General features: G+C 41.6%; 2 protein-coding genes and 1 long non-coding RNA gene across 17 annotated transcripts in view; 1 reads left to right on the top strand and 2 right to left on the bottom strand.

The window, feature by feature from the left end:
* Positions 1-478: 478 nt before the first annotated feature.
* Positions 479-27,913, bottom strand: part of LOC112648316 (complement receptor type 2-like) — a 152,762-nt gene continuing 125,327 nt past the window's right edge. The window contains exons 18-19 of one of the 4 annotated variants that reach the window (XM_049112051.1): positions 3,635-3,736; positions 488-831 (exon numbers count right to left, since the gene is read on the bottom strand). In XM_049112051.1, coding sequence (XP_048968008.1) covers positions 819-831; positions 3,635-3,736 — 115 coding nt within the window. In that variant the 3' untranslated portion in view covers positions 488-818. Of the gene's footprint in view, positions 3,737-9,569; positions 10,813-27,913 lie in introns of those variants that run through there. The other 3 variants (XM_049112053.1, XM_049112050.1, XM_049112052.1) reach the window with 3 other exon arrangements.
* LOC125755390 (uncharacterized) overlaps positions 10,809-27,913 on the top strand; it is a 76,728-nt gene continuing 59,623 nt past the window's right edge. For all 9 annotated transcript variants that reach the window (XR_007411782.1, XR_007411780.1, XR_007411778.1 and 6 more), the window contains exons 1-3: positions 10,809-13,718; positions 13,940-14,135; positions 22,532-22,646. This is a non-coding gene — a long non-coding RNA (uncharacterized LOC125755390). The remainder of the gene's footprint in view (positions 13,719-13,939; positions 14,136-22,531; positions 22,647-27,913) is intronic.
* LOC112648319 (membrane cofactor protein-like) overlaps positions 17,664-27,913 on the bottom strand; it is a 31,724-nt gene continuing 21,474 nt past the window's right edge. For 2 of the 4 annotated variants that reach the window (XM_025429780.3, XM_025429784.3), the window contains exons 8-11: positions 23,648-23,698; positions 23,118-23,153; positions 22,512-22,572; positions 17,664-20,953 (exon numbers count right to left, since the gene is read on the bottom strand). In XM_025429780.3, coding sequence (XP_025285565.1) covers positions 20,926-20,953; positions 22,512-22,572; positions 23,118-23,153; positions 23,648-23,698 — 176 coding nt within the window. In that variant the 3' untranslated portion in view covers positions 17,664-20,925. Of the gene's footprint in view, positions 20,954-22,091; positions 22,209-22,511; positions 22,573-23,117; positions 23,154-23,647; positions 23,699-27,913 lie in introns of all 4 variants that reach the window. The other 2 variants (XM_049112059.1, XM_049112060.1) reach the window with 2 other exon arrangements.

Genomic DNA, 27,913 nt, shown 5'->3' with positions numbered 1-27,913 from the left:
TGCTATTTTGTTCATAGAATGATGAGGGTTGAACCTGCATCACACAAAATTAAGGTATATAACAGAATAGTGATGGATGTAAGCTTTCTGTATTAACTTCAAAGAGAGAGAGGCAGAGATATAAGCAGGCTCCATGCAGGGAGCCCGACGCGGGTTGGATCCTGGGTCTCCAGGATCAGGCCCTGGGCTAAAGGCGGCGCTAAACCTCTGGGCCACCGAGGCTGCCCATAATGCCTTTGTAATAAACAGAAAATACTTCTTTCCCTAGAGAACATAAAAACTGATCTAGCTAGATTTTACTCTGATCTAATAGGAGATTTTGCTCTACATAAAAAAAAAGATGTGTGTATAAAAACATATATGAAGAAAGGTTAGCAGAAAATCAAATATTAACAGCAGTTACCACTGAGTAGTATAATTGTACGTGACTTATATGTTTTTCGCATCTTCAACCTGGATTTTGATATTCTTGTTAAGAAGACCATTCTGTGTAGCAAGAGCATTTGAAAATAAGAAAGGTGAAGAACAGACTTGTAAACAGAAATCCTAAGAGACACCTTCCTTTAAGTTATTGAGGCTATTTATATAGCTTTAGTGCAGACTTTTCCCCTAACTAGATGATGTGTGTTTCCAGCACAAGGAAAAGGCATATGGAGTGTCCAAGCTCCTGGGAGCACTTCAGCATCTTCAGGTGCACATGTTTGTATCTCTGTGAGGTCACTTCCAAGAAGTTACGAGTTTCACATCTTCCTCTGTTGAATTAGCTCCTTTCCAACAACATTTTAATTCAAGATGTTCTCCAGCATGAGAGTACTTTCTCAAGGAAGGGCACTGATATAACAGGATATTTTTATTTGGGTGACAGCATGAGTGACAAGCGAACCCCCCAGAATTTACTCATTAAAATCGTGTTACTAGCATTACACATAAGTCTGAGTTTAGAAGAAGTGTTTACGCCCTCCTTGGTGGTTGCTAGGTAGGGCACAAGAAAATACTGAGACACTGAGTAGATAAGAGACATTAAGGAATAAATTGACCTTTCCTCATTGCCTTTTTTGTCAAAGGAAGCCTGTTCTCAGTGTTGAGCAACTTGTTAGAAAGGCCTTGTTCCAGAAACATAAAGGTCCCTCATAACGCACAAAAAAATTCTGCCTCTTGTTTCTGAGCCATGGCATGGCAAGGGGAAAGTAAACAGGAGCTGGCAGTTTGGAGGAGGGTCAGCCTCAGAGAGCATGTCCTCTTTCCCTAACACAGTCAAGACTGAAAGAAGATGTTGTTTAGTCCAAGACGTCCAAACCCTTCCCTGGCCCTGCTGGAACCTCTCCTCTTCCTTAAGGCCAGGGGACAGACCCCTCTTGAGGCTCATCAGCTCAGCTGACACCCCTGTTATTCTTGCCACCTGATGCCTCATCATTGTTCTCTTTCTATCTCACAAGGCTTCCCAACATTATGTGTTACCTGCATCATCTTTCAACGTTCTCACGTCCTTCAGCTTGCAGCGGTGTCTTTGTAATCTGCCTCTTTACCTGTATCACCCTCTCTGTCCTTGTGCCTGGTTTGGGTGCCCAGGTCTTTTTTTTTTTTTTTAAGATTTTATTTATTTTTTTATGAGAGACACAGAGAGAGAGAGAGAGAGAGAGGCAGAGACACAGGCAGAGGGAGAAGCAGACTCCATATAGGGAGCCCGACGTGGGACTTGATCCTGGGACTCCAGGATCCGGCCCTGAGCTGAAGGCAGACGCTCAACTGCTGAGCCACCCAGGGATCCCTGGGTGCCCAGGTCTTAAGCAAGCTACAGACTGTGACTCACTCCTGGTCTACCACATGATCAACCTTTCTCCTGTAGAACTAATGGCCAAAATTCCAGTCTTAGAAGGAGATTGGAGACAAATTCATTAATGACTTCCTCCCATTTTATTAAAAGTTGATCCACAGTCAATGTACACAATTTGACCCATACCTTGATGTAAGAGAAAAATTCTAAATGGTTAGTTATAATGAATTTCTGATAAATTTTCTCTCAAATATTTATTTACACTTCTCATTTGATTAAGTCTCTATTCAGAAATTTAGGGAAATTTAAAAAGTGAGCCTTTACTCATAAGTTAGCACATGAGAAAAAAGAAGCACAATATATGGTACATTTTATAAATGACTAATGCATGTTTGAAGAATGCAGGAATGAGCAAATGAATACAATAGTGTTAATAGGCAAAATAACAAATGAAATACTGACTACTATAGGATATAAGTTTTTTATAAAGGAAACGGTTGTCATTTGGTGAAAACAAAATCAGAATTCAATATTATACAGTCAATATGATCTCTTTATAATCCTGCAAATGTAAAACAACATGCAAAGAAGCTTAAGAATACTAACCAGTGGGTGGAGGCTATTTCAGGTAATTCTTATATTTTTTATATTTTTCTTCATTTTCTATGTTTTTGATAATGAGTACTTAAGAGGAAATAGTTTGCTTTTAAAATATTGTTATAGACAGCAAGTGCTTTGAGTTTTAAAGAAAGACATCATTTTGGTTTGGAGCACTTAGAGCTTCTTGAGTAAGTGGATTCTGAGCCAGGTTATTGCAACTAAACTGGAAGAAAGGTAGTAAAATGTTTGGGAAAGTCACTTGGCAGGAATGAGGAGAAATTAAATGCTATTTTAAGCCCTCTTGTGAAATAGTTTTTAAGTTAACTTTTGCAGAGACAATCATACAGTCTCAAGGTCTCTGTGGCTTCTTCTTCTTCTTCTTTTTTTTTTTTATTTATTCATGAGAGAGAGAGAGACAGGCAGAGGGAGAAGCAGCCTCCCTCTGCAGGGAGCCTGACATGGGACTCCATCCCAGGTCTCCTGGGCTGAAGGCAACACTAAACTGCCGAGCCACGGTGGCTGCCCTCTCTGTGGCTTCTATTCACTCAGCTGTTGTAGTGGTAAGTAGGCTGACAGTGGGTGAGAATGTGTTGCAGTAAAACTTTAATTTTTAGTTTGGTGATTTCTAATATTCAATTCTAAGTTGTGTGCCACTTTGGGTTGTAGTATAATTTCCCTTTCACCCCAATCCTGTAGCAAACAGCTGAACATTCAGGACAACAGCTATGCTAGTAAGCTGGTATCTGAATTCCTGGATTGCAGGAATGAGGTGTGGTGACAAGCCTCTGTGGGGGACAGATAGAAAGGACAGAGCAGTCGGGAGGCCAGCTGTGGCAGAGAATTCAGGGAGAGTGGGGAAGCAGAGGAGGGGAAGTCCAGAGTCTCCTCAGAATCCTGAGGTGACACTGCACATTGAAGGGAAGTGGGGGACTGGGAGGCACACCCAAGTGGCAAATGCGTGGGTTCCACAAGGAAAACGAAAGCTTCCTTCTCAAAGGTTCGTGGCATCACTGCACAAACCTGCGGAAAGCTTTGTGAAAACAGTGCCTGGGCACAGCGCTGACAGTCCTCACCCAACTCCCTGGAAGCAACCAGAGTCCCAAGAAAAACAACCACCAAGGCCTTTCCACTTCCTGAAGTACTTTCTAACTCCCCTGGTACCAGTGATGCAACTAGAGCATCATCATGTGCAAATCCTGTTCTCATTTTCAGTATTTGAGTTCCTGACAACATTATGAATTCGATATGTACAGTAGGTACCTGCTGTTTTCCTGATTTGTTTGCAGAGTTTGAGGTTGTATGCCGCTGTCTTCTTGAGGACTTAAATGGGTATTCTCTTTAGGTTTTTCATCTGTATTGGTGCTAATTGGCAGAGGAAGAAAAACAGGAAAATATCTTAGTTATATGTATTTCAGTCTTGGGGAAAATTAGCCAGCAGCTTTCATCTTGAAATTGAGGGCAGAATTTGACTCAAGTTTTTGCAAGATATGTAAAAGGAACACATAACCAAATCCCACCTTTCAGGACTAAGTCAAAACTCAGAAGTTTTGAAATGTGAAAACCATCCTGTACATTGTCAGAAGACTCTGAATTCTTATAGACAGGTGTCCATGCCTTAAAACAACACTTATTTCCAGAGTAATTCTGACTGGTAAATAATCATTTACTGCCCGATTGTGACATTTAAGCCTGGCAAGGTCAAAAGCTCTGTACGGCAATCTTACATAAGGCTTCCTTCTTCCACTTTAGCAAAGATAGTTCTGTTTTCTGTACAATTAACTCCCATGGTGTGGAGAGCAGCGGTCCTGGTCATGAGGCATATGAGGACTGAGAATAATTCCAAGGATTTAATCCCTTCTAAATGCCAATAACAGTCACGTGTAAATAACAATAGCTAACGTTTTCTGACCTTCATCCTAAACGAGGCACTGTACTAAGTGAGGTCAGGATGATTATCTCTATTTTACAGACAAGGAAAATGAGGTTTTGAGAAGGTAAGTGTCCTGCTGAGGGTTTCATACTAGTAAGTGATGTGAACACATCTCTTACTGACTGCAAAGCTCATGATCTCTGCCTCTTCCAGGGTTAAGCAAGCACTTGATTGTACATAAATGAAATGATAAGTGATTCAGTGCCAGTACCTTGAGATTTCAAATATGTTTAATAATAATAGGGACTTTAGGGGGATCCCTGGGTGGCGCAGCGGTTTGGCGCCTGCCTTTGGCCCAGGGCGCGATCTTGGAGACCCGGGATCGAATCCCACTTCAGGCTCCCGGTGCATGGAGCCTGCTTCTCCCTCTGCCTGTGTCTCTGCCTCTCTCTCTCTCTCTCTCTGTGTGACTATCATAAATAAATAAAATCTTAAAAAAAAAATAATAGGGACTTTAGGGAGGAAGCACAAAGAGCTGACTCATTACACCACTTACCAGTACTTCCTATTTACTAGTTACTCTTACCCTTTCTTGGAAATTGGAACAAGGAAGGGCATCATCCCTCACAACAGAAAGGAACTGAATCAGGTGTCAGAAGTGTCAGGGAAGACTGAATCAGGAGCCAAAGTGGTCACAGGATGAGGAAGAGCAAACAAGTGCCACACACGAGGAAGAGTAGAGGGTGGTACCGATAGGTGTTCTGGGAGGGCTTCCAGGAGAGATGACTACGTGGTTAGCTAAGGAATGGCTGAAATTGGTTTTGACCAATGAGTGGTACATGGGTGTGGGACAATGCAGCCTTAGTGAGTGCTGAAGGAGTGGCTGTCCACCTAATTGATGGTAGTTCCTGCGAACATGGAATTATGCAAGGATGCTTTATAGGGAACGGTCTTAATAGTTCTGTCACCAGTGAAGACTTGAGAGCTCTGAGTAAATGCAGGAAAGCTGGGTTATACAGGAATGGGAATGGATCAGAGGCAAGGATAAATGGGCTGTGAATGGAGGAATCTGACTATTATTCCTCAGATTATCAGTGCATGACTTACCTTGCTTAACCTTTGTCACAAATTATCGTGTAAATATATAGTGAGATATAAGGTATGCAGATGACACTTGTTTCTGACTAGTGAAAGGCCACTAATGCAAATCACAGAACCTGCTAGTCTGTGTAAATGGACAGGAATATTTTCACCAAACCTTAATAAGGACAGAGTCCCTTACAGAAATACTTTAATTTTCTTATAAGCTAGTAACTCAGACTACAGTAAAAAAAAAGGGAGGAATTGCCTACTATTCTCTAAAAGGATACTGGTTTAATGTACCAGAGTAGCTTAAAAAAAGATCAAGTAAAATTGATGGGAAGGAGGAATATTGAAAGAAAAAAGGAAATATTCCACCTTTGTAATGTATGCAGTTCTTGGTGATACAGAATCAGATTCAGTAGCAGTGGCAGCTGAAATTATTTCCAGATAGCTGAATGGGGTCAGGATTCTGAGTCCAATCATCAGGACTGAAGCAGTACCCCTGAACAATTTCCTCCTGTTGTGATTTTAAGCATGTCACTGAATTTCTCTGCTCAGAATCTTCTCTGCTTTGGGATAACAATGTTATTGGGCCAAGCTACCTCACAGTTGCTTTGGAAGCCAAAGAAGACAACAAATTTTAAAATATTTTGTAAACAAATATATATTAGCTGTTACTATTCTTATTAATCCTGACGACTGTACCAGTGGAAGTCAAAAATCATTAAATAAAAATGATTTTGAGTACCTATAGGTGGTCTCTGCTCACGAGAAGCTCATTTTCTGCTGGGGCTGAGGGGCCGGGGAGGAGTGTATTAGAGACCAAGGAGACAAGAGGATGTAATAGAGTGGGAAGTGCAGTGTGGGGCAGAGGGAGTGCACCCATAGACATACAGAAACTGGGAAAGCTAAGGATCGAGGAGGCATATGCCATCATCAGCCATGTGACACAAGTGTGAAGCAGGCTTGCTCCCCAAGCTCAGTGTTAGTATATTAAAAGAAAGAGCAACCTTGAAACCTATGGTAAGTTTAGGACAATTGAAGATATACTACCTGGTAGACGGTTGCAGCAGAATTCCCTGATGGAGGAGAGAGCTAGTTAGAGCCATCAGGTCCTTCCGTCTCGGATCACAACGCAACTGCCAGAAGGTGCCACTAAATAACAACACTGCTTTCTCCTGGACGCTAACCACCACCTCAGACAGCTGACTCCTATTTTGTAGCTCCTGTTTTCCCTGTTAACATCACTTCTGGCCACTTCACTCCTAAGTTGCTGGCTAAACAAGGCATTAAAAAAGTAATCTTTAAAAAAATAGCTTAAAGATTTACTAAAAAATTAAAATTTAAAATAGAAAGAACACAGACACAATCTCACTTTAAAATGCTGCTCAGTGGGGCCATCGTATTAAAGATTGCGTCTCTTCCTCACCCGTTCCCGAGCTCTCTCACTCTGCCCTGTTTTCTCCTAGCCTTTATCCCCCTTTATTTTAATTAATTATGTGTCTTGTTTCTAGTCTGTCTCTTGGCACTGGAATGAGAACTCCATAAAGGAGTCCATCTTCACTGATGATGGGTGCTTAACAAGCCTCAGAACTGTCCCTGGAACAGAGAAGTGATCAATAAATACTTACAAAATGAAATGTGTGTGCTAAACATCCTCTAAGAGTGCTACCACAAAAAACCTGGGTAGTTTCTGAGTTGTCTCCTGCATCAGACACAGACTTGTGCCTGCACCCCTCCAGGCCTGGTTTGATCCTGCGGCTCCCACAGAGCAGGCCTTCTATCCTGTTCTGTGTTTTGGGGCTCTGACGGAAACTGCATGGCTGTGGAAGCAAGAGCCAAGGTCCCCTCCACTCCTATTCTGTGCCTGTCATGTGGCTTCCCTCTTGTTTCCCTGATGGGGCCTTCCTGCCCTTCCTGTGAGAAATGCTTTAAATCCAGAATAGTCAGCTCACCCGCCCTTCCTGTGAGAAATGCTTTAAATCCAGAATAGTCAGCTCACCCTATGTAGATGCAGCCACTTAGTCTTATCAGCTTCACGCACACATGGACATAGAACAATGATTAATTACCCAGCTGCTTCCACACCAGGATCTTGGGCATCCGACACTTCCTCGTGCTGATCTTAGTTATGTGTTATTTCTAACACAAAAATAAATGGCATTTTCTTATAGTAATCTCATATCCCAAGAAGTGAAAACAGGCCCAAAAAGTAAAGGCTTAGAGAAGTTTTGAAATGTTCATGGATTACATATATGTGATAGGTTCTCTGGTGGGTTACTTCGATGTTTGGGGGTTTACTCTCTAAGCTTTAAGGTTAAAGACCGTGATCTTACTCCCAGCCACATCCCTGGTCGCTACTGATCACAGAATGCTTGTGTGAGGCTGTCACACTCAGAAAGAACATGGGCACAACAGGGGCAGATTTTAAGACCTGGAATACATGAACATACACAGGGTGTATGATCTGAGGGTGTTTAGATGAGACAAGATAATTGTTTTGTGTGTGTGTGGTTTTTTTTTTTTTAATTTATCTAAGACAGGGGAGGGGAGAGAGAGAGAGAGAGAAGCAGGCTCCCCATTGAGCAGGAATTCCAGAAGACCAGGGATCATGACCTGAGCCAAAGGCAGATCCCCAACCCACTGAAGCACCAAGGCACCCTATCATTTCTAAAGAAATAATTTTTATGAAATGGCTATTGAATCCGTTTTGTGCCCAAGGATGATAATATGAAGAAATGGTATTAAGTTACATGGAGGAAACAAATCAATGCTAGACTTAAGAATTTGATCCTTCAATTGAACTAGGAACAGGCCATAGGAATGCAGAATGAAGTCCTTGGGAGAAGAGAGGATGGGAGAGGCAGTCATGAATGTTTCTAAGAGAGTCATTTGCCTGGGCTGGTTTTAACTTGATATATTGGTCTAGAAATAGAAAGTGAGAAGCCTCAACTACTTTAGTTCAACCTTAACTTAAAAAAAAATTTAAGACTTAAAACTGTAGTAGTACTAAAAGAGACTTTAAGGGGAAGAGGTTATTGATAGACTTGCTAATAGAAAGCATCAAGGCTACTTTTCACTTTTTTTATAATGAAGAAGAATGAAGTGTCTTTACCTATCAAGCCATAACATGTAGAGAATATTAGGAAGAATAAAGATTTAAATGTAAATCTCTGCTAATTATTTTATCATGAAATTGAGTTCCTGACTAGATTATAAGGTGCTCTGCTGTAATATTCTGCTTTTAAAAAGTGTACACTGGCCTCCTCTGAAAGAGCAACTTTAGTTTCTGTTAGGTTTGTTTTAATTAGGAGACTTTATTTAGAACATTTGCTATAGCAAGCTATTCTCTTAAAGGTATAAACTGTTCCTCATGGGTATAGAATTTATCATGGTTAAACTCTGATAGTATTGACTATGACCTTGCAGATTTTATTCTAAATAAATCAGCAAAGGGGTACCTGGGTGGCTCAGTGGTTGAGCATCTATCTTCCGGCTCAGGGCGTGATCCCTGGGGTCCAGGGATCGAGTCCCACATCAGGCTCCCCGCAAGGAGCCTGCTTCTCCCTCTGCCTGTGTTTCTGCCTCTCTCTGTGTATCTCATGCATAAATAAAATCAGTCAATCAATCAGCGAATACAAAAGCTGGATATGTTCTCTTCCTAGTCAGAAATGTTTATTTAGATCTAATCCTTGTAAGGTTTTAGAAAGTTTAAATATTGGGGCACCTGAGTGGCTCAGTGGGTTGGGCATCTGCCTTTGGCTCAGGTCGTGATCCCAGGGTCCTGGGATAAAGTCCCACATCGGGCTCCACAGAGAACCTGCTTTTCCCTCTGCCTGTATCTCTGCCTCTCTCACTCTCTCTCTGTGACTATCATAAATAAATTAATTAATTAATTAAAAAAAAGAATAAATAAAAATCTTTTTAAAAAGTTTAAAAACTAGGTGGGTTTACAAAATATTTATTTTTTAATGCCCTTCAAAAAGCCTCAATTCTTTGACACTGGCAACCTGTAATGTGTGTGCCAGTGGGACACACTACGTAACTTCTAGTGCTTTGATAAAGTCTGCATACAGAGGTATGGGTTAGGAATGTTTCAGCAAAACTGGGATACCAACTGTCTTATCAACACGGGCAATTTGGAAAAATTTCTTCTGCCTATTTTCCCTTTTTGTAAAATTTGAATCCTTCTTAAAATTCTAAGCTTTTTTTTTTAAGTGTTCTTATTGTCATATATATTGCTTTTAGTGTGAATAATTCTCTACCCATAATATACATCAAGGGCCTTCTTTATAATTATGGATTATTATATATTATGTAGTAGTGCTTTTTTTTTAAGTTTTATTTTACTTCTCTGTGGCTTCCAAAAGAGTAAGGTACAGTTACAATATTTTTTAGAAGAATATGGCTGTACTTACCGTTTTTGTATGTTAGAATTATTCAACAGGAAACGACGATGGGTGAAAGAAAGATTGCACCAAAGAAAAGGCCCAGGCAGTAAAACAGGGTCACTGAATGCATGGAAAACATAACCCATAGGTTTTAAACTCTAAATACCTAGTCCCACTAGTGGTTGCCAGTGAGTTTTTTATATGTAACTATAAATTCTACATTTAAGAAACACCTCACACAGGCTTACCTTTAAGAGTAAGTTTACCTTTAAACTGCTCCCAGCTTAATCTGGTGCATTAGTAGTATTACCACAAAGTTTTAGATAAGGGGTGAGCAGAGCAGTTTGTGACCTTTGATCCAGAGCAGCCTTTCAGCAAATAGGTGAGAACAGCACTGGAGCTCCTGCCTCCAGCACCCCAGGACCTAAAACTCCTGTCTTTGTGTAAGACACAGGCACAAGCTCTTCTAGGCAGCAAAGTCTACCCCTAAACCACTCCTCTTATGTAGGCAGGTCATGGAAATGGGCTTAGGAGATTGGGCTCTGTGGCTTCCAGTTTGTGCAAGTGGGCACAACTACCATCCTGAGAAGCTTCCCGGGTTATCAACCGAAGAGGAATTGTGCTCTCCAGCTCCATTGGAAAAGGAAGGATGCTTATTCATTTGTAACAATTCAAAGCCAGTATAGACACTTCCATAAAGGGGGCGCTTGGGTGGCTTAGTGGTTGCGTGTCTGCCTTTGGCTTGACGTGATCCTAGGGTCCTGGGATCGAGTCCCGTATTGGGCTCCCCACAGGGAGCCTGCTTCTCCCTCTGACTCTCTCTCTTATGAATAAATAAATAAAATCCTTTTTTTTTTTTTTAGTTTTAAGAAACTTCCATAAAGGACACTCACTCTACATGCCTGTAGGGATGCCAATCTTGCCACACTGTGGCCTGAATTTGGACTTTCTTTCCTTCCAGCTGGAATTGTAAGAGATGTTGATCTCTCATTTTACATTTCTTTCATTGTAAGTGAATACTTACTGTGAAAGGTGCTAGAGCTCCTCATCAAACCCTTCTCAAAACTTACCAGTTGTGAGAGCATCCCGTGTGCCTGAAGGGAAGACAAAAGCCAGGATGACACAAGTGTGGCATGCAGCATGATCAAACAGGAGCTTTCAGCCAGGGACAGATTCATCCTGATTTCTTTTCAGCATACAGTCTACTGTTTTTCTAATATAAAAAGCCATCGGTCTCCCTCACACAACTCATTTTATCTTGTGCACTCCACAAAGTATGTGTTTTTTTTCTGTGTTAACTTAATACTTTTAAAATAAAATAATTACAGCAGAAAATTTACAGAACAAAAGATACCATCTATAATCCTCCTATTCTGACATGTTTTGTACAATCCATTCTGGTACATTTTCCCATGCATCTACGTTTTTACACAGTAAAAACGTGCATTCCCATGCATTTACGTTTTATACAGTAGAAATCCAAATAAAGACAGAGGCAAATAAAAAGAAACTCTAGTGGATATATCAGTGCAATCCAAAATGTCTATTGTATAATTAAGTTGTTTCCAGTTTTATTTGTAATGAAGGCCTTGATAAAAATGCATGAAATATTTTTCAAATTAAAATATTCCATTAGAGTGGATTCCTAGGAGGGCTAATTGGTATGAATATTTGTATTATTCTCTCTATATATTCCATGTTTTTCATAGGCTTTTTGCCAGTTGCTGTGGTATCTTCAACATATGAGGATATCCGTTTCATCACATCCTTGATTTTTATTAGATATTCACATAAGAATTTTTCTATTGGAGATCCCTGGGTGGCTCAGCAGTTGAGTGTCTGCCATGGGCTCAGGGCCTTATCCTGGAGTCCCCCATGGAGTCCACAATGGGCTCCCTGCATGGAGCCTACTTCTCTCTCTCTGCCTCTCTCTCTCTTGAATAAATAAACTTTTTTTTTTTTTTTAAATAAAAAAGAAGGGATCCCTGGGTGGCGCAGCAGTTTGGCGCCTGCCTTTGGCCCAGGGCGCGATCCTGGAGCCCCGGGATCGAATCCCACATCGGGCTCCCGGTGCATGGAGCCTGCTTCTCCCTCTGCCTGTGTCTCTGCCTCTCTCTCTCTCTGTGTGTGTGTGTGTGACTGTCGTAAATTAAAAAAAAATTTAAAAAAATAAATAAATAAAAAAGAACCTTTCTATTGTCATTAACGTAATGGGGGGGGGGAAGGTATCTTGCCCCTTGCTTTTGCATTTCTTTAGTTTTAATGAGGTTAAAGTTTCCAGATTTACATGCAGGGTAAATATATTCTTTCTCCCTATCCTGCATTCTAAGATAGTTTCTGCATTTCCTTGCTCCTTTTTTAGTGCTGTGTTGCGTTGAACTCCGCTAAAGAAACTTCACTTACCTTAGAAAGGTCATGGAGACTTTTGTGAAGTAGGAGATCCAGGCAGTGAGATGGGTAGTAGAACAATAAGCCAACTTCAGCTGAAGGTTTTGAGAGACAATCTGGGTAGAAGAGAAAGAAGCTAGGTTCTCAGAAAGCAGTTGCATTAACACATGGATCCTTGGAGAACTGAAATGGGTAAAGTGGATTTTAGGATATTTTTTTTTAATTTATTTATTTATGATAGTCACACGGAGAGAGAGAGAGAGGCAGAGACACAGGCAGAGGGAGAAGCAGGCTCCAAGCACCGGGAGCCCGATGTGGGATTGGATCCCGGGTCTCCAGGATCGCGCCCTGGGCCAAAGGCAGGCGCCAAACCGCTGCGCCACCCAGGGGTCCCTAGGACATTTTTATAAGGGTCACATAATGTAATACTTCCTTGAGTCTTGCTGGGATATTCCAGTAAAGTCTTACCTTTTCCATGATTTCTGGAGTTAAATTTATTTAGTGGCCAGGCAATACTGTGTTATGGTAGTCTTGAGACTACACAGTTAAATATAGGCCATACATATTTTAGCATCATATTCTAGGCTTAAAGGGGAGCCCAAGATCACCCCTTACTGTGAGGAAGATTATATAAATCAGGTCTCTGGCATAACTGGGCCATTGAAATAGGAAATATGGTATTTTTGAGCATCCCAAGAAGTTCTTCATTCTGTGATGCTAGCATTCAAATAATTCTTATTTGGCTTGCTGTTTTCTCTCAAACTGCTCCCTGTGTATTCTTGCAAGTCCCTAATTGGTTTCCCCAGCTTCCTTTTTAGGAAGGCCTAGGGCTGGTATCTTGAGCAATTTACCCTAAGTCTTAAGGAAAATACTCTTTTTTTTCCCCCCTGTTTTCCATTGTCTTATGTTTGTTTGCCTCTTCTCACTAGAGAGTGGTAAGATTTCAAGGACCAGGTAACATGATAAAGAGTAGGAACAAGAGTGCAGGGAGAGGTACTTTTAGTCTGGGTCTGTTTTAACTCCAGAGGGATGAAAGGGTTTACATGTGAACATAAGAAGTCTACCCTAAGGTGTGAGTTCCAGGAATCTACTGGTTAATAGTTAGTTGGCCTAATCTAATTCTCTTTGTATGTATCTTCCTGACTCAGAACTGCTTATTGTCTGGTGTTTGGGAACTTGACCTGATAGCTTTCCATTTCATCATGACTCATACCGGGATTTTCTCCTCTGTTATACCCGGAGGACGATTCCATCCACATCAGCACTGTACCTGCTCCTAGACGCCCTGGAACATTCAGCTGCCGTTGCGGTGCAGCTGGAGTCAGACTTGCCACCGCACGGCCAAGTGCAGGACCCCCAGGAGCACCACCGGACCCATCTCTTACACAGGCTGACCGATTTCTCCTGGTGTTCAGAGTCTGTTTTTGTCTAGCACCATTTGAAATCGGTTATGATGTAGGGGGAAAAGCAGCAGCCTCGAAGCCTCATGCCAACTCTGGTGAGCGGCCGCCTGTGGTTTCTTGGAAGAAGGATGGGCAGAGAGTGGGGAAGGACGATCTGGCACTTTGTTCACTAACTTCTTTAGCTGCATCTATGATACCTTATTGCAGAGGTAAGAGAGAACATAATGTATTTTTTAAAAAACAAATGGCTATAATGTATCTGATGTCCTGGGTTGCATTTTGCTGAAATGTGGTGCTGTATGTGCTATAAATGGTGCTGTTGAATTATCTTTCTGTGCAGAGTCTATTCCTGCATCCTGACTTGAATAAATATTTTACTCTAATCAGTCACATCTTTGTTTTTCTTCTGTCATTTCCCATTCATGAAAAGGCGACTGGCGATGCAGATTTTACCTACCTCCTGAGACTTTACGGAAGGTTACGCAGACACACATTAAAAACGAAGCCAGCCCAATAAGACAAGACTGCAATTCTGTGAGCCAAGAAACAAAAGGAGAGAAAAGATCACAGAAAAGAGAAATGTTCAAGCCTGGGTGGAGGGATGCTCCTTCCTGATGGGGAAACAGGTTGGTTCCCGATGGGCAGCAGCCCTGGCACCTCTGTGGTCAGGGATCCTTTGAGAAATTTTGTGTAACTGAACACATGTCACATGGCTGGTCAAGGAAAGCAGCCTGATGATTCTCGTTACTTTATAAAAGATGCAGGAGGTCTACTTGTGAATCTAAGTTTCTATGAACCCTTGAGGGCAGGGCGAACCAGTTCTGTAAGGTGTTCAGTGACTGGCCAGATTTGAATGTAGGGGGGCTTACACCTGGGGACTCTTCAGGGAGGACTGTGGCCCTTGAGTGAGTACTTTGTGTGATATCAGAGACATCTTGAATCTGGTTTATAGGGCCATGCAAGTTTTAGGGTACACCCATATGGGGTCTGGTTATACTGTTCTGGGATCGGGACCTACACAGTTTTGTCCCAAAGTTTCCCCAGGTGACTGATGTGCAGCCACTCCTCTGTGGGCTTGCTTCTAAAAGGCTTTCCTACACAACACGGGTGTGAGGACCCCTGGCGTGGGTGTAGGAGTGTCCTGTAACAAGTACAACAACTGGGGGTTGGTCTTAGCCTCCTTGGGCGGCTGTAAGAAGACACCAGGGACCCGGCAGCCTAGACACAACACGCACTTCCGGTCTGGGATGCTGGGAAGTCTAAGGTCGGGGTGCCTGCAGATTCAGGGCCCAGTGAGAGCCCGCGTTCCGCTTCAAGACACTGCCTTCCCAGGCCAGAGGAGCTTAGGGGTCGCTCCTGGGCCTCTTCACAGGGCCACTCATCCCATTCATGAAGGCTTGAAGGCTCTGCCCTCCTGACCTAATCCCTCCCCAGAAGCCCCACCTCCTAATCCTGTCACCTGGGGTGGGGGTGGGGGTGGGTAGGATTTTAACGTGGGGATCTGGGTGCCACTCAAGCATTCACACATTGTCTTAAAACACCACCGCCTCGTTTCTTTCAGTCCTGGAAGTGTGACATCATTTCCCGAGGCTGGACTCCAGGCCTTGGCAGGGCTGGGCTTCCGCCAGAGGTCCAGGTCCGAGGAGGATCCGTTCCTTTGCTTTTCCAGCTCCCAGAGCTGCGCTCTTGGCGCGAGGGCCCTGCCTCCACCCCCAAGGCCGGCAGCAGAGCACAGGGTCACACCGCCCCTCCTGCTGTCAGCTTCCCCAGGGTTCCCCTGCAGGGAAGCTGGTGATTACAGTGAGGGCCCCGCCCGGATCCCATGTGCCAAGGCCCTCAGCGCCAGAGGTAGCATCACAGGTCAGGGGCAGGGCTCCCAAACCACAGAGGGCAGGGCTCAGCCTCGGGCCCCAGCCGGCTCCCCGGACTCAGAATCTGCGTCTCAGCAAGACCTGCCTGCACACTAGAGCGGGAGAAGCATGGTGCCATGGGGTCCTGCCCAGGTGCTACCCAAGCCCCAGGCCAAAGACAAACGGAGGGGGTGTTTTCCCAGGAGCCTCTGCAGGTGGTGCTGGGTGATCAGATGAGTGGCGTTTCCCCAGGCACCGTGACGAAGTGCTCACCTAAAGGGCCGAGGTGGCCAGATGCGCCCTGAAGCCACCGGCCCTGAGCACCGGGATGCCGGAGCTCTCGCTTGGCTTCCATAGTTTGGCACAAGGCTTGCCACTGCCACATAAAATAATTCCATTTTTTAAAAAAGCTTTGTAAGGGGGAGATATCTATTTAAGATGTAAATATAAGCAGCTTCTCCTGTGAACAGCAATTTTACTACCCATTTGCAAGACAGCTTGCTCCATATGCTCTATATTTGTGGCCATTTGTTCACTTTTCTAAGTGAGGAAGGAAATGAAAGAGGAAGGGGAAAAATGATTGACTACAGACCCCAAAGTTATACTTCCCCCGTATTTAAGCAACAGGAACAGGGTTTACCCCTTATGAAAATGTTAATTTCACAGAAGGAAATACAGAAAGGCTTAGTTAATACTAGATCCGAAATGAAATTTAAAATATCCTCTGGGAATCACAGCGATGACTGGAACCTCTGAATGACCAAGTCGGAAGGACTCCGGGAACGTCATATGCCCAGAGAGCCCACAGGAGGGCAGCAGTGCTACGTGATATAAAGATTGACTCCCTTTAGTGCAAATTTTCCTGGATGGAATTGGAAATGGTTAAAGCAAAAATAAGCAGAGAAAAAATTATGTACGTGCACAGGTAGTTGGCTTTTCATTTCTGGGAGTCAGTAGACTATGTTAGATCCCGCTCTTGAGTAGAAATATGCAATTATTAAAATATATAAGAAAGTTCATTCTTGGTTAATATGTTAGCTGTCAGGCATTATTACTAAGTTTTCAAATACCAAAGCTGCCTATTTTTTTTAAAGCAAAAATATTCTGAAACAATGCAAATTCAGATTCCTGCCAATCCTCTCTCTCTTCAGCATTCCTACAGGAGACTTTTTGGTAGTTACCTTAAAAGCTCCTTTGTACATTTTATGCCAATTTGAAAAAGTATTCTGTAGTCTCTAGCTAAAGCCAAATACAGTTTAATAAATTGTTTTCTTATAGACAACCTAATTTTCATCCAGTGCTATCAGAAAGATTGCCTCTGGTTTTTCCAACCACAAATAGCCATGTTTCGTTAACTAGGCAACATCTTATGTCTCAGACTGTATTCTGATGGAATAGGCTCAATTTAAAAAAATAGCATTTCATGGAGCACATGGGTGGCTCGGTCAGTTAGGCGTCTGACTCTCGATTTCAGCTCAGGTCATGATGTCAGGGTCATGGGATCTAGCCCCGAGTGGGACTCCGAGCTCAGCAGAGAGTCTCTTGAGAGTCTCTCTCCATCTCCCTCTGCCCCTCCCCCAACTTCCTCTTTCTTTCAAAAAATAATAAATCTTTCAAAAAATAAATAAATCTTTCAAAAAATAATTTAAAAGACCCAGCATTTTGTAAATATAAGCCTTTACCTTCAGTGTTTATATGTGGAAACGGCAGTGGAGCTTGAGAATCACTAATGCAGAGCTTCTCAACCTTAGCTGCATATTAGAATCACTTGGGAAGCTTTAAAAAAAAATCCCTATACCCAGGCCACATCCCAGATCAAGTCCATGAGAAACTTTTGGGAGGTGGGACTCAGGCCTCTGCAAAACTCCCCAGGTGACTCCCATGTGTGACGGTGGCTCCAAAAATATCAAGGACGTTTAACAATCTGATTTAACTCGAATCTGGAAAATGACCAAGATTTTTTTTTCCCCCTGAACAAAAGCAAACCGTTATTATTAGTTAAACAAATCAGCTTTGATGCTCTCATTGTTGGGACATGGGCTTCCGGGTCCCCCAGTGTAGCCCTGATCCCAGGACAAGAAAGGCAGGTGTCCGAAGCCCCGAGGGCTGCGGGCCGCAGGGGAGCAGGTGCACAGCAGGTACAGGCGAGGCCGGGGGGGGGCAGCTGGGGTCTCCCTGCAGGAAGCCCTCGAGGAGGGCGGCAGCTCTGCGCCCCGGGGCGGGAGGGGGGCTCCCAGGGCCCGGCCCCCCGCACCGCCTGCACTCTGGGGGAGGACGCTCTGCCAACGCACACGTCGCCACCCATACGGTTCTCCACGGCTCACGGTTTATTTTTTGCAACATCTGAAGATCCACTTTTCAAGCAATGAACGGTAAAGACCCCTGCCCACGAGACTTCTCCTTTCACTGCAAATCCATTCTGACAGCTGTAGCAAACTGTTCACAGGTTCCAAGCGTTTCTTTCCATGTAATTCCATGGAACTTTCCATTTGAAGGTTTGCCCACGCATTTGTCAATATCTGACAAACAGAATTTATATTTACACATATACATCCATTTCCCATATAAATCTACTAAAATGAAAAATCTAAATCTGAAGCAGAAACGACTATAAAAGTCCATATATTTTCAAAAGCATAATGATCTTTGGTTGAAAAACACTCCATTTCGGCTTGTCAAAAATAAACAGTACAGCCATCCCTTGCTTCTAAGCAAGTGCTACGTCCCTGAAAAGTATGTGCATGGGGATTATAAAACTTCACCTCTGTGCTTAATTCAGATTTCCTCTTTCTTTATGTTCAAGCTTCTCTTCCCCAAGTCCCTGGCCAGATCCCCGAGGGAACACTCGCTGTGCCTCACGAACGGGCCTTTATCTGTAGGACAATTCTTAACTCCGGTCCGTGCTCCATTCCCAATCACATCCTTCTCCAGGAAACATTTCTTTGGCCTAATTTGTGCTACTAAATATATAAAAGTGCAAAACAAAACAAAACAAGGGGAAAAGCATCATCTGAATTCCAGGGGCCGTCCTCTGCCCACGGGGCTTCTTTGAGAGACCCTGCCTGGTGTGAGGACTCACAGGCCCCCTTCTGTTGGGCCCGAGCATCAGATGCTACCTCAGCTGTTTGCTTTTTCTGTCCCCTTGTGTGACCAAGGCAGAAACCCCGTTTTCTTTTCTGAAATACGTGGCTGAATTTTTACTCTGGTTTTAGCCTGCGATGCTCTTAAAAAGTAAGATTCTGATGCAACCTCAGGTTAACTGATGGATATATTCCTGCTAAACTTACCCCTTTCACATGACATTGTCTAAAGGAAGACACCTCTTTATTCAAGTGTAGGGAGAAGATGACCCATTGCCAGAATTTAGAGTGGAATCCAATTTCCTTAAAGAGTAGAGTCCCCTGCAAGGCCGCAGTGTTCACTCTTTCCACCGGCTGGCATTCTTGTTAGGAGAGCCAGGGCTCTCTGATGTCGTACAGGAGTTCGCAACTGATTCTGAATTCCTAATTGATTTCTCAGCCTGCTTAAAAAGTTCTCAAAAAAATAAAAATCAAAAAAATAAAAATAAAAACAGCAACAACAAAAAAGTTCTCAAAAGCGCAGTACCGATGCCATACACTTTTTAGCTTCTTTAAATCACCAAGAAATTAAAAACAGTTAACATATAGAATCCTACCCTATTTAGAATATTTTCCAATAGTATTCTTAGTTAAGGAAGTCAAACTTGTTCAAAATCCCAATATGCAGGTTTCTGTTTTGTAATGTTTAAGGGCAGAAGCAGCATAGACATATTCATAAAGGCATTTAACACTAAACAATATATAAAACACATCTTAGAGCTGTTGAAAGAATGAATCTTAAGGCTTGGCATTAATCTTTGAACAAAAAATTTTTTAGATTACTTTCTTTGCAAATGAATAATTTATTTTGAATTGTAGTTCTTTACATATGGAGAGTTTTTTTTTTTTTTTATGATAGGCACACAGTGAGAGAGAGAGAGGCAGAGACATAGGCAGAGGGAGAAGCAGGCTCCATGCACCGGGGGCCCGACGTGGGATTCGATCCCGGGTCTCCAGGATCGCGCCCTGGGCCAAAGGCAGGCGCCAAACCGCTGCGCCACCCAGGGATCCCACATATGGAGAGTATTTTAAAAATTGTTTCCCCACCTATATACTACTAGGGATGCTCTGCTAAGTTGTCCTACAAGTGTCATTTAAGGGAAAACAGGCCAGATGTTCATACCAAAATTCATGCACAGTTCAAAGCAGCATCAAAGGATGGTGACTACATTTAAAACAAATTAAAATGTCAGCATTATGGCTTAGTGGTTGCACTCATGAGAGTACTAGAACTAGAAAATAAGTTCAATAGATCTTAAGATTTTAATTGGATCAAAAGCTAAACTGATGCACTGGTTTGTGGAAACCATTTGGTGCATCTGCTCTGCCTCTGAGGTGGATTTACTCTGGTTAGTGGTATATTCACCTCCAACTTCCATTCCCTAAAGGGCAACATATTCAGAAAACATCAATTAAACAGAAATTAAATCCCTCAGGCCTCAGCTGTGTGGATAAGCTAATAGGCCTCTTTCACAGAAAAACTGGGGAGGCGGGGGCACTTCTGGCTGCTGCCTCAGTGCCGTGTCCTAGAGTATAGCCAGTTAATAGCTCCTTCTCTGTTACAGTCTTGCAAGCCCCATGGATGTTAGTGCCAGGCAATCAAGGGGCATTCTCTGGGTGGCAGCCACAAGCACCAAAGCCTCGGATGTGGACACAAGCTTCCTTCTGAAAGATACCAGCAGCTGAGAGCCAGGGAGAGGGACAACAGGAAGATGGGGCCCTCCAGCCTTCATGGGCTTTGAAGAGTATTTCAGTTGCCTGCTAGGTGTGTATGACATTAGATGCCTGCCCTTCACGCCAAAGTTTTTAAGACATGCAAATAGGTCTCTTTCACTGGAAGACAAGGCGTTTCAGACAGCTGCCTCTCCATTGTACCCTGGGGGGTTAGCCAAAGTCAATCCACAGGAGCACTACAAGAACTGTTTCTCAGTTTGCTATATATAGCCTGCTAGACATAAACCCCATTGGCTTTCAAAGCTAGATGTTTTGCAGACCCATCTCTCCAGTGCAGGTCTTAAAGGATGGGGTGCCAGATGTGGGGTTCAAATATTTTGCTTCCCAGGAAGCCGCTCAGAGTTGTGAGTTTCCTGCCTGACTGTGGGTTACCACATTTGGGGAGGAGTTTATGGTGAGATACTATCCCAGTCTCTCCTATCCATTTTGATGTGAATTTTGTTTTTTGTTTTTTTTTTTTTAAAGCAGGCTCCACGTCCCATGTGGGGCTTGAAGTCATGACCCCAAGGTCAAGAGTCAGATGCTCCATTGACTAAGCCAGCCAGGTGCCCCTTGATGTGTGTTTTATCCACCAATGTATAGGAGTCCATCCAGTTAGTTTTCAGATTTCTTTCCAAGAGAACTGCTCTGTATGTAGCTGTAGATTCCGTGCATGTGAGAAGGAGGTGAGTTTAGGGTCCTCCAACGTTGCCATCTTAAATTAAACCAGAGGCTCAGGTTGCAAGATCCATTAATTGGTAGCTGGAGAGAGTAATACTTGTTAAGGAACCAGTAAGTATTTTGATGTAGGAGAATTTAAATAAAAAGGGAAAACTGAGGAGCAGAGAGCTATTTTGTTTTGCTTTGTGAGAAGTTCTTTCTACACAAAACTTATGGACTTGTACAAATAGTCCACTGACAATATTTCCTACTCATTACTATTGTGTATTTGTAATTTAAAAGATATACTACTGATTGAGAAATCCAATATACATATCATGCGTTCTACAAATATAAGATTGAAGATTCAAATGAAGGCTTTGTGACTTAAAAAGGATAAGCAATAATATAAAAAACTTTGAGTTCTTTGTGTAAAAAATGTACTTTTTTTTCATAGCCTAAACCAAATGATTAATATAAAGATAAAATATATCATAAAACCATGAATACCAAGAGCCTTATAATGATTAGATTTGGGGTGACTGGGTGTTTCAGGCAGTTAAGCATTTGCCTTGAGCTCAGGTCATGGTCCTAGGGTCCTGGGATGGAGCCTCACATCAGGCTCCCTGTTCAGTGGGGAGTCTGCTTCTCCCTCTCCCTCTGTTCTCTCTCCCTCTATCTCTCAAGTAAATAAGTAAGTAAGTAAGTAAATAAATAAATAAATAAATCTTTAAAAAAAATTGTTAGGTTTGATCTTAAAGCTATTTCCAAAGCTACAGGGAAAGAAAATTCCTAAAAAAAAACAAAAAAAAAATCACTACAAATCAGACATTTCAAAGCACCTAATCTTGGTCTATGCTCTAGGATTTGTTCTACGTCTTTTGCTAAATTGAAAGAGATTTCATTAAAATTTAAGTTTGATGTTTAAAAACTCTATTCTCCCTAGAAGATATGTACTTGTACACCTTTTTTTTATTATAAGCCTCCTCTTTTTGCAGTTCTATAGATAAAAACAAGAATAGAGCTGATGCAGTGCCTTGTAAATCTTACAAATGTTACAAATCTTACAAATCTCAGTAATGTTAATAAACCCCATCAGTTTTATGGCAACCTAGTAAATTAAGAGAACATAAGAGGGAAATGAAATAGTGCTGCTCGTCCTTCCCCAGTTTAACAAGGATAAGTATCGACTCTAAATAAAAGCAAATCAGGTTGGGCATTTGCATGAGAACCTACATACCTTTTTATAATTACCTGAGTTGCATAGACAGATGGAAACTTCTGTTTCCAGTGCATACAACCGTCCCAAGTCTTCACAGTGAACGGTTCTAAATCTAATCTCGGCCACTAGTCCAATCTAGGAAATAGGGTAAAGCTGGGTAGGGAAGGTGCCAGAATGGTCCATGATTTGACACATATTTTAAACCTCAAATCCCACAGAAATGTTTCTTGCAGTCCTAATACCTGGAGCCACTCTGCGAGGGATCTGGGTGCAGTGACAGTAAAAGCAGCCAGAGATTGTTTCAGTAAACTCTGAATGGCACACTCACAAAGGCATAGTTTTCAAAAAAGACAGCATGCGGGACAAATAAAAAAGCTGCACAAAAGTATGTCAAGAGTGAGGAGGATTATGAGCTGGAAGGAATATACTTTAATTTACCCTTTCTTCTCCCTTTTAAGACATCTGTACAGGCAGGTGCAAAGTACCACGATGCCAACAACTGTAAGAAACCGGGAAAGGACATAGAACTCTGAGAATGGATTGCCAAGACTCAAAATTTAGCAGCAGAAATAAGTAAGTGTCGGTTGCATTTCAGTGGTCAGAAAAATGTTATTTTATTTAAGCATATTATCTATTTACATTCTGTCTGGACTCTTCACTATCTAAAGTCCATTCCCTGGAGTCACTTAACAGTCCCCAATAAACCACAGAAGAATCATTGCTTAGTTTAGAAAATTACCCAAAGCATCTTTGGGACACAAACTCATGACCAATCATCCCGAAAACACATGTAGTGTTTAGTAGGCTTTGTTACTAAGTGGACACATACAGTATAAAAGGATATACATCCACCAGCAAAACGTAGTGTGTAGTGTAGTAGTGTGTAGTGTATCAGTGTATCATATACAAGGTCAGGCTGTTCTAGACTGGTGTACTTCATTTCAAGGTATATAAACTATAGATACTGAAAAGTCATTTAAAAAATAATGCACTTCTTGGCAGTCATATTTTGATTTAAGTGGCATCGGCGTTTGGGCTACTTACGGATAGTGAGAACAATCACAGCAAGGATGCCTACATCTGAGAAAAAATGAAAACAGTTTGAAGATTGAGCACACAAGGGTCCCAGGGGGTAGCTGCATCTAATTTAGATCAGATCCTCTATATGCTATGGTAACAGAACTGTTGCTCAGGTTAGTTTGAGCACAAGTGCTAGTACGTCCAGCTCATTCTGTTCACAGAACTCTTTTTATCAGATTTAGGATAGACTTTGTGAAACTCTTCAGCAGAATCTGACTTTTCATTGTTTTGTGCTGTCACTGCTACACCAGGGTATTTAGTAAAGCTCATGAGGACCATTAGAATTTCCTAAATTAGAGTAAATTACCTACAGGTCTCCATACATAGTACCACTTACATTTATTATCTTATCTAGACTACTAAAATAATTATAAATGTCAAATTTTGTGAAACTTTGTTCCTTCCTTAACTACAAATAATTGGAACACAATAGATATGCCCATGTAGAACTCCAAGACCTCATAATGCAGAGTAAGTAGTAGCCAAAATTATACCTAATTCTTCAAAGTCTTCAACTGATAGATATTCATTGGCCTCAGGATAACCTAGGGGAAAAAATGGAAATAAGTAAAAAAGAAAGACAGACTAAAGCTGAAAGATCCATAAATTCACTGATTTTTGTTTTTTGCCTTTGTATAAAACTATTTATAATTTCATTTTCCCTAATGTTTCTCAGTAAGAGTGGTATCATACATTATAAATTTATTTTTTTCTATTTTTTTAATAATAAATTTGTTTTTTATTGGTGTTCAATTTGCCAACATACAGAATAACACCCAGTGCTCATCCCGTCAAGTGCCCCCCTCAGTGCCCGCCACCCAGTCACTCCCACACCCCGCCCACTTCCCCTTCCATCACCCCTAGTTCATTTCCCAGAGTTAGGAGTCTTCCACGTTCTGTCTCCCTTTCTGATATTTCCTACCCATTTCTTCTCCCTTCGCCTCTATTCCCTTTCACTATTATTTATATTCCCCAAATGAATGAGACCATATAAGCTTTGTCCTTCTCCGACTGACTTTTTTCATTCAGCATAATACCCTCCAGTTCAATTCACGTCGAAGCAAATGGTGGGTATTTGTCATTTCTAATGGCTGAGTAATATTCCATTGTATACATAAACCACATCTTCTTTATCCATTCATCTTTCGATGGATACCGAGGCTCCTTCCACAGTGTGGCTATTGTGGACATTGCTGCTAGAAACATCGGGGTGCAGGTGTCCCAGCATTTCATTGCATCTGTATCTTTGGGGTAAATCCCCAGCAGTGCAATTGCTGGGTCGTAGGGCAGGTCTATTTTTAACTCTTTGAGGAACCTCCACACAGTTTTCCAGAGTGGCTGCACCAGTTCACATTCCCACCAACAGTGTAAGAGGGCTCCCTTTTCTCCGCATCCTCTCCAACATTTGTGGTTTCCTGCCTTGTTAATTTTCCCCATTCTCACTGGTGTGAGGTGGTATCTCATTGTGGTTTTGATTTGTATTTCCCTGATGGCAAGTGATGCAGAGCATTTTCTCATGTGCTTGTTGGCTATGTCTGTGTCTTCCTCTGTGAAATTTCTGTTCATGTCATTTCCTGATTGGATTGTTTGTTTCTTTGCTGTTAAGTTTAATAAGTTCTTTATAGATCTTGGAACCTAGCCCTTTATCTGATATGTCATTTGCAAATATCTTCTCCCATTCTGTAGGTTGTCTTTTAGTTTTGTTGACTGTATCCTTTGCTGTGCAAAAGCTTCTTACCTTGATGAAGTCCCAATAGTTCATTTTTGCTTTTGTTTCTTTTGCCTTCGTGGACGTATCTTGCAAGAAGTTACTGTGGTCGAGTTCAAAAAGGGTGTTGCCTATGTTCTCCTCTAGGATTTTGATGGACTCTTGTCTCACATTTAGATCTTTCATCCATTTTGAGTTTATCTTTGTGTATGGTGAAAGAGAGTGGTCTAGTTTCATTCTTCTGCATGTGGATGTCCAATTTTCCCAGCACCATTTATTGAAGAGACTGTCTTTCTTCCAGTGGATAGTCTTTCCTCCTTTGTCGAATATTAGTTGACCATAAAGTTGAAGGTCCACTTCTGGATTCTCTATTCTGTTACATTGATCTATGTGTCTGTTTTTGTGCCAGTACGTAGATTATAAATTTATATTTGATGTCATCAACAACCTTCTTCCTGCCCACTGATATTTCCTGTGGACAGTTTTCTATTGTCACAGGAAATATTCTGTGTAGTGGAAGCAAATATTGGACTACCATATCTTCAAAATTAGCCTGAATTCAACATGATTCTACTTAAAATTAAAATACAGAGGAGGACGTTACAACAGTTTCAAAGTTGGTCTGAAATAGAAAGACTTTTCAACCTAACAAAAGCCATTTATGAAAACTCCATGACCAACATATTTATTTATTTATTTATTTTTTTCCACTTAATATGTCTTGGAGGATTTTCTTTTTTTATTTTATTTTTTTTAAAATTTATTTATTACAGTCACACAGAGAGAGAGAGAAAGGCAGAGACACAGGCAGAGGGAGAAGCAGGCTCCATGCACCGGGAGCCCGACGTGGGATTCGATCCCGGGTCTCCAGGATCACGCCCTGGGCCAAAGGCAGGCGCTAAACCGCTGCGCCACCCAGGGATCCCCCAACATATTTAATAGTGAAAGGCTAAAGTTTTTCCCTAAAGGTCAGGAGCAGGAGAGGGCGCCTGTGTTTGCCACTTCTATTTAACATAATATTGCAAGTTTATATCAGAGCAATTAGGTAAAAAAGAAATAAAAGACATCTAAATTGGGAAAAAATAAAATGATCTCTGTTCATAGATGACGCGATCTTTTGCATAGAAAACTCCAAAGATTACACAGACACACACAGAGACATACACACACCACAAACTTGGTAGAACTAATAAATGAATTCAGTAAAGTTGTAGGACAAAGTCAACACGTGAAAATCAATTGCATTTCTACACTAAAAGGAAGCAATCTAAAAAGGAAATTAAGAAAACAATTCCATTTACAATTGAATCAAAAAGAGTAAAAGACTGAAATAAACATATATACTGAAAAACTATAAAATATTGTAGAAAGAAATTTAAAAAGACACAAAGGGAAAGCAATCCTGTGTTCGTGGATTGGTGGATCTACTAATGTTAAGATGTGTATATATATATATATATATATATATATATATATTTTTTTTTTTTTTTTTTTATTTATGATAGTCACACAGAGAGAGAGAGACAGAGACAGGCAGAGACACAGGCAGAGGGAGAAGCAGGCTCCATGCACCGGGAGCCCGACGTGGGATTCGATCCCGGGTCTCCAGGATCGCGCCCTGGGCCAAAGGCAGGCGCCAAACCGCTGCGCCACCCAGGGATCCCAAGATGTATATTTGATACAAAGCAATCTACAGATGAAGTGCAACCCCTATCAAAATCCTAATGATGCTCTTTGCAGAAATAGAAAAATCCATCCAAAAATTCATTTAGAATCTCAAGGGACTAGGAATAGTCAAGGCAATCATGAAAAGAGAAAGCAAACTTGAAAGGAGTCATACTTCCTGATTTCAAAACTTACTATAAAGCTACAGTAATCAAACAGAATGGCACGGGCATTCAGACCAATGGACTAGAAGCCAAAAAATAGACCTTTGCTTATATAGTCAAGTAATTCTCCACAAGGGTGCTGATAACATTTGATAGGGAAAGAGAAATCTTTTTCACAGATGGTTTTGAAAACTGGATAATCACATACACAAAAGGATGAATTTTAACTCTTGCCATACACCAAACACGGAAATTAATTCAAAATGGATCAAAGATGCTAAAGATCTAAAACTATAAAACCCTTCGAAGCAAATAAGAGCACATGCTTCATGATGTTGAATCTGACAACGATTTGTTGAATGTGACACCAATAGCATAGGCAACAAAATAAAACAGATAGATTAGACCATATCAAAACTAAAAACTTTTGTGCATCAAAGGAAACTAACAATAGAGTGAAAAAACAGCCAAGAGAATGGGAGAAAACACTTGAAACTTGTGTAATAAGGGAGTAATATCCAAAATATAAAATGAACTCCTAAAACTCAAAAATAAAACAAAAGCCCAACCCATCAACAATGGACAAAGGACTTCGACATTTCTCCAAAGAAGATATGCAAGTGGCCAATAAGCACAGGGAAAGATGTGTAACACATTATTAATCATTAGGGGAATGCAAATAAAAACCACAGTGAGATACTACCTCATGTATATTACCTAACATATATTATGGTAGCGATTATCAAAAAGCAGAAAATAGGGCGCCTGGGTGGTTCAATGGTTGAGCATCTGCCTTTGGAGCAGGTTGTGATCTGGGAGTCCTGGGATCGAGTTTTGCATCGGGCTCCCCGCAGGGAATGAGAAATATTACTCAGAGTAGCCAAAGCAGATGGAAAAATACACAAAATATACAAAACCAATGTAATATTATTCAGCCATCAAAAGGAACAAAACTCTGATATATGGTACCAGGTGGGTGAAACTTGAACACATCATGTCAAGTGAGATGTGGCAGAAATGATTTCACTTCTATAAAATACCTAGACTGGCCAGATTCCTAAAGACAGAAAACAGAATTGTTACCAGGGCTGGTGGGGGGAGAGTTACTGTTTAATGAATGTAACGTTTCAATTGGAGATGATAGAAAAGTTTTAGAGATGGCTGGTAGCGATGGTTACAAACAATGTGGGTGCATTTCATGCCACTGAAATGTACACTTACCA

This window comes from Canis lupus, chromosome 7 (assembly GCF_003254725.2).
Source record: "Canis lupus dingo isolate Sandy chromosome 7, ASM325472v2, whole genome shotgun sequence".
Taxonomy (NCBI): Eukaryota; Metazoa; Chordata; class Mammalia; order Carnivora; family Canidae; genus Canis; species Canis lupus.
This window is presented reverse-complemented; position numbering and strand designations above follow the sequence as displayed.